Below are 12,032 nucleotides of genomic sequence, written 5' to 3' on the forward strand. Positions count from 1 at the left end.
CGCGGGAGGCTCGCGACGCCCGCGCAAAGCCCTCGCGGGGTGGGGAAGGGGCGGGGGAGGGACACGACGACAACTTTGAAAATATCGCCAAGGGTTGGGGGCAGCGGACTCGGCCTGTAATATCCGACTAAATGGACCATTCCGGGGAGCCCAATGGCCGGAAGGAAGAAGGGAGAGCAGGGACCCTCTGCCCCGGCGGGCCATGGACCCCTACGCGACCAGTTCACTGCAGTAAGATGTATAGGTGCATGGACTTGGTGTACTACATGGTTGTGAGGCCCTTCCACCAGTTCACATTACTCGCATTAGGAAATAGAGTAAGTACCTCTGGAACACCACGCGGTCGTGCCTTCTTCTTTTCCCTGTGTTGCACCGCCCTCTCATTCTGTCGTTGGCGGCCGCCCCGATCGGCCTGAATGGAGACTACTTGTCTGGTTGCAGGCAGCCTCGCAGGAACGTCGCCCATTGAACGGGCGGGTATGGATCCGCGCTGCGTACGGTACTCGAGCGGAATGTGCTTGCGCGAGTGCCCGGCGCCGCGCTTTGCGCTCCACGGTATCGACAGTAACAACAGTTGCAAGTCAAGCGACCCCCTGGCCCATTCGTTCACCGCGTGTATTGAATCGACGCCCCATCTGGGCCATTAGCCGGATTCAGGTGTAACGCGCGCGAGGTATCTGAGCTCCTGAGCGGGAGAGAGAGAGCGAGACTGTTCGGTTCGGGCAAGATTGATGTACTGTAGCGCCATCAACGACGTCGCCAAGCCTGGGAGCGGGCGCGGGCGGGCCGAGTGCATTGGTGCGAGTGAGAAAGGTACAGAGCGACTTTGGCGACAAGTTTTTTCGGTGGAGTCCGGGAATGTTTACATACACAAGGCGCCTTGTGTTTTCCTGGCTCGTCCGCCGTCGCTGCTGCTCAGGGCTGCCAGTGCCCCGCTGCAGCGGAAACGGCATGGGTTTGCGTCGTCTGAGGTGCGTTTTCTGCAGGCTGGAACTTCGAACTTTCATATTGTTTTTGACGACCTTTCGAAGTGACGATGAATTTCTCGTTTAGGTCTTTTAAAAGGGGGAGTTTTGAAGGCTTAAAACAAGTTGATACGAGGAAAATGTAATTTTAATAAGCGCCATCAACAAGTGTCATATATACAAGTCAGCCTTCACACATGATATGTACATCTATAGTTTACAAATGAATAACTTATTGTCACAGATAACAAGCATATTCCACTTAATGCTTAGTTCTTACTTTTTTAGAAAAAGTAAAAGGATATCTTACACATACAAGAAGCAATCATATTCAGGCTTTTAATTTAAAGTTCATAAATGGAGGGCAGAGATCGGGACTAACTACATTCTCTCCCTCCATAGAGGGCAGTAACACAAGCTGCGCGATGCGCTGGGCTAGGCGTGCATCAGATGCACGATAACACTATTATGACACACTGTATCAGTCATCGGGTTCAGTCGTACAGTACTTGATTAACTTTGAACGCCAGGCCAACGGCCGGGTCACGTAAAACTACAGCTGCGAGGGTGCTTTTGGTACTGACTAGTGCAATCACGCGTGCACAGAGGGGAAGCGCGGCTAAGAGCTTTGATCCGCCAGCGCGTCCCCGCAATCCGCTGTTTGTAAAAACGACCGTGGTGGCGCTTTTGTGCTGCGATTAGTGAAAGGCACGCTCTCAGTTCTGCCGTCTGGGGACTAACTATATTCGTTCAGATTCGTTCAGTACGAACGTTCAGTACGGCGATTTACATGTAAATAACATTAACACTCGGAACAACTAGAATAGTAAAATAAGGGAGATTATCACAGGCAAATCGTTTCCACTAAAACGTCTTATATCACATGTTCACTTCCGCTTGGCGGTTGCCTTGACGCCGATCCTGTCGGACGCGGTCCAGTCTTCGATGGCCTTCTTGAGGCCAGCTGAGAGCCCCGCCTGGTGCAGGTTGGCCTGCAGCCCGGCCGCCTGGGCCTGGAGCAGGCTTGTGAGGTGCAGGTGCTGGATCAGGGCCTGTTGCTGGGCGAGCACGCCAGGGTCCAGGTACATGTCGGGGCTGGCGGGCCCGTCCGCAGGCGGGGAGGGCGAGGACGACGACAGCGACGAGGGCGGCGGCCTCAGCTGCGACATGAGCTGCTGCCTCTTGGCCAGGGTCTGCGCCAGGGTCTGCGTCATGAAGCCCGGGGGAGGCGTCCAGCTGCCGCCGTGGTCGGAGGCCCGCGGCGACGCGGACGTGAGGTCTAGGGCGCCGAAGGAGCTGCCGGGGGCCGACTTCCGCTGCTGTTGCGGCGGCGGCGGCGGTGGCTGCGTGATCTCGATGAGCCGCGGCGGCGTCTTGTTCGGCGCCGGCGGGCTGTACTGGCCCTTCTTGGCCAGGTGCTCCTTGACCTCGGCCAGCGACAGGCTGCCGTTGACGGTGGTGCCTGCCATAGACGCGGGCGGCCTCTGGAGCCTTTGCAGGTCCGGGATGGGCTTCTTGTTCTTGACGGGTGACTCTGGGCTGGGCGCCTTCTGCAAAGAGAGGAGAGAGTTAGACCGTGCTGGAAAGACTACATACGCGTGTTTCGCGTGAGAGGGCGGTCGTGCTTACCTTGACGGGCTGCCCGGTGGGTGACTGTTTGGGGGGCTGCGTTTGCTGCGCTGCGGGTTTGGACTGTTGAACGGGAGACGCCTTGGGGGGCTGGACCACTTGCGGGCTAGCGGGCTTGGTCTGCTGCTGGGCTTGCTGCTGCGACTGCTGTTGCGGCCGCGGTGTCGGAGGCTTTGCAGGCGGAGCCTGCTGGCCTTGCGGAGATGGCTTGGAGGGCGGGACCTGGGATTGCTGGCCCTGCGCGGATGGTTTCGTTTGCTGGCCTTGCGGCGAGGCTCTGGGAGGCTGGACCTGCAGGGGCGTTCTGGCTTGCTGGCCCTGCTGAGTGGTCTTGGCTTGATAGCTCTGCGGGGACTGTTTGACCTGCTGACCCTGGCTGGGGCTGCTGGGCTGCCCCACGGTGGTGGGTTTGGCCTGCTGGCCGTGCTGCGCCTGCTGGTGCTGCTGCGCAGGTTTGGCCTGCTGGCCTTGCTGCACTGCTTGCTTGGGTTGCTGGCCCTGCAGCTTGGACTGCTGATGCTGCAGTCCGAGCTTGACTTGCTGATTCTGTGGCTTGTACGTCGTGGGCATCGGCTTGGGCAGCAGGAGCGGCCCCTTGCCCTGCGGTTGGTGCTTGGCGGCCTGCTGCGCCTGCTGCTGGCCCACGGGCCTCACCTGCGCCAGCGGCTTGGGCACGGCCGGGGTTTGAGGGTGGATGGTCAGACCCGGCGGCAGGTTGGCCATGGGGCCGGGAGACGACCTCTGTGGTCCCGGGGACGACCCCTGAGGCGTCGACGGCCGCTTGTCCTGCTGGCGGAGCAGCATCTCCTGCTTCTGCTTGATGGATTCGGCGATCTTGTCCACCTTGGCCTGTTTGGCTGGCGCGGCACCAGCTAGGGGCGAGTCGGAGGGCCGCTTGTTGTCAAGCTTGGGCTTCTTCATGTCGATGGTGGGCGAGCTGGCTGCCTTCCTCTTGGTGGGCTCGATGGGCGTGATGGTGAGACCATTGACCCTTGGCAGGGACGGCGGCAGGGGAGCGCAGACCTCTGCATTGGACGCCGAAGGCGCCGTCGTCGGAGTCACAGTGGCGTCGCGGGGGACGGGTGAGTTCCTCGGGCTGCCCTGGGACCCCGTGGGACTCGGCGGCTCGCTCTTGATGACCAGGGTGCCGTCGTTCGACTCGTCGTCCTGGAGGTCCTTAACTATCTTGTCTATGCGATTATGAAGGGTGGAGTCTGTCGGGGTGTTGCTGCGGCTGTAGTGCTTTACGCCCATGCTAAGCTGCAAAATAGCTTTTGCCGTTTCCACTTTGTTTTTCTCTTCGTCGGCCACCTGCTGGGTGGGCGCTTTGGTGTTCTGCGACGGCATGTTGTTAACGGGCGTCATCTTACCCGCTACTGACGGCAGTTTGTTGTTGACGGGCGTCGTCTTACCCGCTACTGGTGTCGAATTGTTGACGGGCGTCTTCTCCGTCACCGACGTCGGTTTGTTGGCGGGTGCCTTCTCCGTCACCGGGGTCAGATTGTTGACGGGCCCCTTCTTCTCCGCCACAGACGGTGTGTTGTTGGCGGGAGTCTTTTTGTCCACCACCGTCGGTGAGTTGTTGGTGGGTGTCTTTCTGTCCGTCACCGACGGCTGTTTGTTGACTTTCTTGTCCGCCGACTTGCTCGCCTGCTTGGGCGGAGGCGGGGCCTGCGCCATGGGCTTGGCCGGTGCGCCCCCCTGCGGCGTTGTGTCCACCTTGGGCGCGAGTGTCGGCAGCCTCTTGGGCGCGGGCTGGGCCGGCTTGGGCGCGATGGGCGTGTGGCTGGTCGTCTTTGACGCGGCCACGGGTGTTTTGCCGGTCGGCGTGCCGTTGGTGGGGGTGTTCTTGTTGCCGACCGTCACTCCGTTCCGAGCGATGGGGTTCTTGACGGTGACGAAGCCCCCGTTGGCCGTCTTCATGGTGACTGTCGCGGCGAACGTCGGCGCCTTCGACGCGGCGGGGCTGCCGCCGCCGTTCTTGGCGGGGGCTGGAGTGGTCGCGGCCGCCGCGATGTTCTTCTTGGCGGCGGGTGGGTCGTGCTTGGGCAGCTCGGTGGTTGTCGAGGTGACAGTGCCGCGTGACGGCGAGATGGTGAGGGTGATCTTGGGCCCTGTGCCGGTGGGGCTCGTCACCTTGGGCGGTGACGCTGGGGTGGGAGCCGGTGATTGCGCAGGTGCAGGAGGAGGCGCAGCAGCGGGCGCAGCAGGGGCCGCTGCAGGGGACGCAGCAGCTGGCGCAGGAGCGAGCACGACCGCGGCCGGCTTGGGCTTGGGCAGCACCGCGCCGCTGGGCGGCTGCGTCGTCAGCTTGGCGGGCGGCGGGGAGTCGTCCTTGTCGTCCGCGGCCATGCCCGCCTTGGGCCTCTTGCCGTAGGGCACGGGGCTGGCGCGCGGACTTGCCATGGGGCTGGCCAGCGAGGACGCCGACGACGACGCCCTCCTCGATGCTCGCGTTGCGCGGCCGCTCACGGCCGCCGACAGCGAGGGCATCTCCCGCTCGATCTCCTCGTCGCTCTCCGGCACCCGCGGGTCTCGGATGCGGTAGAAGAACTGCATGGGCTCGCTCTGTAATGGACAACAGCAGGGGATTAGGGATCGGTTCGTTTTGGTGCGGGCGTGAGCTGGAGATTGCAGTCCCCGAACCGTACTCACTCTTTTCCACGGGTAAATGTAGGCGATGTCTAGGAGCGTGTACTCGTCTGCTAGACTTTCCCTTCGCTGAAAAATGTCAATCTGAAACGGATAAAAATACCAGTTAACGTTCTGCTCGCGGAGTTCGGAGGTTAGAAGCGTGAAGCGTGCAAATACCCCGACGCCCGACGGGCTCTTACCATTATATTATGAGGGAGATCAAATTTGAGTCTAAGGAACTTCTTTAGTAATCCTACGGTGAACAAGGCAGGACACTTTAGGTATCTCTTTGGTGGCAGGTTCTTCTGGTCGGCCGAGCTGTTTTTTCCCGAGGATTTCCTGCAACAAGAGACACAAGGGACGGCGATATAGACGGTGACTCGTGACATTTTTCCAACAACAACGCTCTTTTCTGTGACGCAGTTATGTCCCCGCCCATCCCCCCCCTGCCCCGGGCTGCCGCTGGATGATCGATCCGGGCCCCGACGGGCGCCTTCGCATCGACGGCTGAGGACCCAAGTGAGTAGTACAGCGGCCGGCCGGCCCCTCCCCGAGCTGGCCTGCGGGGACTCGTGCGCGCCGGCCGCCGGCCGGCCAGATTGAGTTGGTATGCCCTGGGCCAGCCACACACACCTGGCGGCCCACAAAGGCCCCCCTAGAGGTCTCAAAGGGTTTTATACATTGCGGATGAGGATGAGGGAGGATGGAGGGAGGGAGGGACGGAGCAGTGACATGGCGGCAGGTGCGCGCACTCCCACCACGCGCGTGTCCAGGAGGATGGTGGAGCTGTCCGCGACCGTTTTACAAATAATATGTAAAAAGGACCCGCGAGCCGGACGGGGGACCCACAGTGTACCGTACTGCGGTGGCGCTGCTGTGGCGTCTTCGGCCAATGGGCAGCTCACTGCTTGTAGGAGAGGCCTAATCTTATCTCGACCATACCGCGGCGGCCCGGCGCCGTGATCGTTGCCTTGCTTTGACGGGCGCGCAACCGATGCGGCGTGACGTGACGCGAGCGTGACTCGTCTCGTCCTGTTCGGGCCCTGCTGCTCTCCTCCTTACCTCCTGTCGTGGTACTCGAGCGATACGCTGATGCTGTCGTCGGGCGAGTAGAACCTTTCCAGGCAGTCCCCCCGCTGCTCAGGAGTCGTCTGGTCAGCTGCAAACATAGTTGAACCGTGTTATTATTGTTGCCTGTTGCCGGGGCTTTTCTCTCTCTCTCTGGGCCCAGGACAACAATCAATAATACTCACCATACTGAGGGTGGGCGTCGTAGTAGACTCTCCTCCTCTGCATTTCATTATGGAACAAGTTTGGCACTAGCTTGAAGATGATGTCTTGGAGAGTTTTGTCGGGCCTGGCGGAGAGCGCGAAAAAAAGAAAGAGAAAGGTTGTGGTGAGAGGTTTGTGACGTGGTCGCACTTTCGTACAGTAGTATTCGATATACTCACTTGAGGCTCTTGAGCCTGTCGCCCGAGTCCAGCTGGGCCTCGCAGCGGGGGCAGGAGTGTTTGGCCTGGACGTACTGGACGATGCAGCTCCGGCAGACTGGAACGGGAGAAAGGTCAGGTCATTAGGCGCGCGTTCGATTTGGCGTTTATTAATACATAACGAGAAAAGTAGCGGGGCGGGCTCTTCGCGCGGCCGGCCCCGCTCACTGGGCGCGCCTCGCCGGCCGCCTCCTGGGGCACGGCGGCGGCGGCGACCAGCGGCCCGGGCGCGGCAAGTCGCCATTTACTTTTACACCGGTCTAACTTGATTCTCTTTTTCTGCGGCTTGAATTTCAAGTAAGTGTTCTCACACATTGGCGCCGCGGTGCGACGCGGTGACATCGCGCAGTATTGGGCACAAGTCCGACTGGGCGGCGGGCAGGACGGACGACAGTGGCATTGCAAAAAGCCCCCCCCCCCCTTCCCACCTCCCCAAATCCGGCCAGCAAGGAAGTGGCTCGCGGCCAGGGCAGGCCGGATCCCAGGGGCGGATCCGGTATGGGCGGAAGGCGGCAGCAACGGCGGCCTGGCGCTGGCGCTCGGCGCTCAGCTCATCGCCCGGGAATATCTATGCGCGTAAACTCGCACTACAGGCGGGGTACGGTATAAACTCTCCGGTGGTACAGTACTCGAGCGCTGTCAATGAAATTTATAACCCCCTACCCCCTTCTTTCCCCCCTTCTCCCCCCTCCCACGCTGCGCGCGCAGAAACTGGCTTCGCCGATTCGGAAGTCACTTTCACGGATTGCATCGCCAGCTCGCGCTCGCTCGCGCTCCCGTGTGGGGCCGCGCGCGCGAGAGCCGCTCTCCCGCCCGCTAATCAGATTGGAGAGTGCGGAAAAAGAGAAGGGCCGCGCGCGTCTCGTTCGCTGATGGACTACGGCTTCCGTTTAAACGGCCGTCGTGTATTTGCTCTGGGTCCGGGACGGCGGCGGCGTCGTCGTAGGCGAGGACATGTCCTCAGCCCGCGCTATCCCAAGTGCTGACGACGGCACGTTCCACTCTTTTTATTTTTATTAATATTTTACCCAGTGGTGGTGGTGGGGAGGGGGTAGTGTGTCGTTGGCGGTGACAGCCTCGGCGGCGGCAGGAGGGGTGGAGGGAGGACGGGGAGGGAGGGGGCCCGTGCGCTTTTGGTTCGAGTGTTTCTGGAGAGGTCGGCGGTGAGATATAGAGAGGCCGGGGCGGAGATGATGCGGGGGCCGGGGGCCATCTGCAGGTCAGCTGTGTTTGGCCCCGCCACCCGCACCGCACAGGACGGCCGGTGTTTGCCTCCGGTGTGCACCAGGGACACCATCAGCACGGCCTGCTTGGCCCTGCTGGGCTCGGCCCCGCCGCGCGGTACTGGCCTGGCTGTGCCCAGACAACACAAAATGTGCCAGCAGCAGCGGTGGTAGCGGTAGCGCGGCAGGAGCAGCAGCAGCAGCAACCGCAGCCGCAGGCGCCGAGCCGTGGCGAGCCGGGCCGGGCCGGGCACTGTGCTGTGCCGCTGCTAGAGCCGGGCCCGGGCCGGGCGGCGCGCGCGGCGTTGCCAAGTCTCGTACCGCCACGGGCAAACGTCTCCCGCATCGGTAGGCCTCCCTCCTCCTCCCCGCCACCCCCTCCGGGTAGGGCCGCGGGGGGTCTCGGGGACGGATCCTCGGGGGGTCGGGCAGGGCCGCGATGACCCCGCCGACCCCGCGGGCCGCGCCGGGGACCCTCTGCACCCGGGGGTGTGGGCACCGGCCGGACGGCACGACTCTCTGCGCCGAAGGTACCCTCCCAGTCAGCTGTTTGCTCGGCTGCCGCAGCCGCGCTCGGAGGCCCCTCAGCTGGCTGGCCCGCTGCGCCGCCACCTCCGAACCGACGAAGGAAGAGGGAGCGCGCCGGTACCGCACTTCTTCGCCTGCCGTAGGAAAAGACCTGCTCGCTCCTTGAACTACCCCCAGATGACGTCATGGTCACACAGGCGCGGTCTTATAGTAGGAGGGGGGCGTAGGTGCGCCCAAGTGGAGCGAAGGTGCGCCCCAAGTCGCCCTCTAGGATAGATAGGCAACATGTCCTACAAAACTCCCGAAAGTTGGCAACCACCAGCAAATCGGCCCCTCCGTCATCCAGCCGGACTTATGACCGCGCCTTTGATCACATTTTATTCCAGTGACCTTCACAGTCTGACCGGCGTATCTATTCTGTCTATCCCCGACGCTCACCTACCCCCTGCGGGGCTGAGGCCGCCTGGTAGGTCCGCGTTGCCCCGCCCCACCCCACCGCGCCACCCCGTCCCGCCGCTGTCCCCAAGGTGGTCCGGTCGGTCCGCTGCTGCGCCGCCGGGGCCGGGCCCATCCATCGGTCGATCTGCTGCGCTCTCTGCCTTCCTTTCAGCGATGACAAATCCGCTGAGATGCGGCTCTGCGATTTCTTTCGGGTTTTTTGTTGTTGTCCGTCTTCCCTTCCCGCCGTCTACGTCACGTCTTGCACGCGAGATGACACACGACAGACAGCCGGGCACAGCGGCGAGAGTCGGCCCCGCGCTGCGCTTTTGTCCAAGCCCACGTGCGTTTAGCGCGTCGCCGTTTAATGTCGTCATTTTGTCGTTTATCATGGCTTGGGGATGAGAAGCTTACGCTTACACGCGTTTGCCGCGCTGAGCCAAATACTATACCGACAAATATACTCACACGAGTGGAGGCACTCCACGATGGTGGTGGCGTCCACGAGGTAGCCCTTGCACAGCGTGCACACGAGGTGCTCGTTCAGGGTGCTGAACCGGGGCTTGGCCGGCGCCTTCTTGGCCATCCTGCAACAAGAAGAGAGCAAAGTGTTAATTCTCATCCCCTCCACAACCATATATACAATGATGACGATGATCTGTGCAATAAAAGAGCGAAAGGGGGGAAAAGGGGCGTAAGCGACACATGGCGCTCTGCCCTCTCCTCCCCTCCCCGGTCGATACTATCTCCCGGCGCCGCCAGCCGCGCCCGCCCACGCCCGCCCGCCGCGCCGCCCGCCTCCCCCTCCGAGTGCATCATCCCCTTCACCGCAGCAGGCCCCAGGCCGCCGGCCGGCCGTCGGCGACCAGGCGGCGGCGGCCAGCGCAGCACATGTGCGCGCGGAAATCCCGCGCCGCCGGGGGGCCCGCCGGACCGGGGCGGATGCTCTCGGAAGCAAGGGGCGGTACCAGTTCGGGGTGCCGCTTTTAGTCACTTAGTCGGCCCTGAGCAACAGCGAGCAACAGTACTCTCTCTCTCCCCTTCCCCCTTCCTCTCGCCTCCCTCTCCCTTCATCCCCTCTCTCCCCCTGACCCCATCCTCTCTCCCCTTTGCTCTCCCTTTACCACCCCCACCCCCTCCGCCCTGTTCTGGCCCTCTCACCCCTATCCGTGCTCGATAACAACTTGCAAACGACGGCGCCCATATTCACGACACGTCCGCGCAGGACGGGAGAGGAGAGGAGAGCGAGAGAGAGTCATTCATCAAGTGGCTGTCGCCAAATTGGGGGGGAATTCCCTCTACCCCCTCCCCTCTCACCCCGACTCCAGCAGGTCCTCTGCTGGCTGCGCCCAAAGGGTGGTTGGTGTGGTGGCGGCGCTGATGTTTTTTGGTGCAGAGGCTGCGAGCGAGCGCTGCTGCTATCCTCTGTTGATCCGTAAAGGGTCCGTGTGCGAATCTCCTGCATCCATAAAAACATGCCGGGGAGCAAGGCCGCTGCTGCTGCTGCTGCTGTGGTCGACGCGCAGAAAAATCCCGAGGATTGGCGGGGAGAGAAATGGCCCTGGTATCGCAACACGTGAGAGAGGAGGGACGGACGAGGGGATGCGGGTGCGGCCCGGGGCGGCCGGAAGGTCAAGCTGACCCTATTCTTCCCTTCTTTTTTTATCGCCATTTCCGCGCCCCGTAAACCTACGTAAACACATCACCTCGCGCGCGCAGAGACGCTGGAGGGCGCCGATAGCAGGAAGGGAATGGGAGGGGAGCGAGCTGGCCGGGCGCCCCGCAGTTAATATTCCGCCGCTAAAAATATTCCAGCAATTTATCCGCAGCCAGCGAGCGCGGGCTTGCTGCTGGAGAGACTCGGCGGAATCCATTATAATGGGTCGGGGCGGCCGCGGGCCGAAAGCCGTTCATGCCTGCTTAATTCTTATTTGTCATGTTGATCGTTTGCGTCTCTGCGCGCCCCAGAGTTCTCTCTGTGCTGCACAGTTTGTTGGGCGGAATGAGGGGGACGTTTGCGTCGTCGAGCAGCGGCACTACGGTCGATGGTTTGGGCCTTCCACGATATATGAACCTCTGCGACCCAATTACGTATCGCCGCCAACGTTGTGCTGCACCACTCTAAACCCTCCTAAATGCATATGTTTCTCCCTCATCGGACACGCTGCAGCGCTGTCTGCTTGCGATAAGAGGCTGGTGGTGGTATAGCGGTGTGTGTGCGGGTGTCGCTCATTTGCATACGATGCTCGTTTGTTATTTGCTACAATTGCAAAGGCAAATGACCGCGTACTGGTCCCTCCGTTTCGACACACCCGATGCTAGCATAGGAAAGGAAGAAAGAGGAGAATGCGGGAGCGACGCATCCGGTAAAGAGATTTTTTGGAAAAATTTTACACTGCAAGAAAGAATAATTGTCAAATGATTGGCTTCCGTTGGATAAACAGATCGGGTGACCCGCTGGCAATAACACTGGTCCACCCCCTGTAATTTGCTTGATAAATGATGCATGTGCGGTGTGCGGCCTCGCATTGCAGAGCTCGCCACTCCCACTCCGCACCGGCACACGCGTGCACGGCTCAAAACGAGAAAAGTATTACGGAATACACATTCTCTATGAAGTCAGCGTTCATTTCTGCAGTTAAATTAAATTGAAGCTCAAAGTTTGTTCGAGTTACTTAACGTTCGTTGATGATTTCGCCGCGGTTTCATCAACTGAGTTACAACCGACTTTTTTTTTGTCGCGTGTCGCCTCATGTGGGTATAAACAGTTTAAACTGTTAAAACTGGTACTTTTACATAGTTGCCTCGACCCTCTTTGCTAAGTACTTTTATGTTTACGCAACAAGCAGTCGTAAATAACCCTTTTTAAGTTGAATGAAATTGTGCAGCATGGACGTCCCCCGTGTGAAGTATTGGATGCACTCGGCCAAGTATAGCCGCCTGCGCACCCTGCCAGTGGCACCACCCCCTTACCATGGCGCCTCCCTACACGTATTCCACTGCTGCTGCAGGCAGAGGCGGGGAACCGCCGCCGCGATGCTCCGGAGCCGATAATAAAACCAATAACAGAACTGCCCAGCTCTGCACCTGAGAGCGGGGCAAGAGAGAGGGAGGGGGAGAGGGGG

General features: G+C 60.8%; 2 protein-coding genes across 2 annotated transcripts in view; one reads left to right on the forward strand and one right to left on the reverse strand.

The window, feature by feature from the left end:
* Positions 1-1,095: 1,095 nt before the first annotated feature.
* Positions 1,096-12,032, reverse strand: part of LOC113217932 (polycomb group protein Psc-like) — a 16,110-nt gene continuing 5,173 nt past the window's right edge. Inside the window, exons 2-9 of the mRNA XM_026438027.2 lie at positions 9,376-9,494; positions 6,680-6,776; positions 6,482-6,585; positions 6,291-6,387; positions 5,429-5,567; positions 5,250-5,330; positions 2,595-5,162; positions 1,096-2,515 (exon numbers count right to left, since the gene is read on the reverse strand). Coding sequence (XP_026293812.1) covers positions 1,853-2,515; positions 2,595-5,162; positions 5,250-5,330; positions 5,429-5,567; positions 6,291-6,387; positions 6,482-6,585; positions 6,680-6,776; positions 9,376-9,494 — 3,868 coding nt within the window. The 3' untranslated portion in view covers positions 1,096-1,852. The remainder of the gene's footprint in view (positions 2,516-2,594; positions 5,163-5,249; positions 5,331-5,428; positions 5,568-6,290; positions 6,388-6,481; positions 6,586-6,679; positions 6,777-9,375; positions 9,495-12,032) is intronic.
* Positions 5,551-12,032, forward strand: part of LOC113217933 (uncharacterized) — a 93,173-nt gene continuing 86,691 nt past the window's right edge. The window contains exon 1 of the mRNA XM_052270623.1: positions 5,551-5,747. The gene's annotated coding sequence lies outside the window, so the exon portion shown is untranslated. The remainder of the gene's footprint in view (positions 5,748-12,032) is intronic.

The sequence above is a fragment of the Frankliniella occidentalis genome, unplaced genomic scaffold (assembly GCF_000697945.3).
Source record: "Frankliniella occidentalis isolate FOCC.00 unplaced genomic scaffold, Focc_3.1 Scaffold6, whole genome shotgun sequence".
Taxonomy (NCBI): Eukaryota; Metazoa; Arthropoda; class Insecta; order Thysanoptera; family Thripidae; genus Frankliniella; species Frankliniella occidentalis.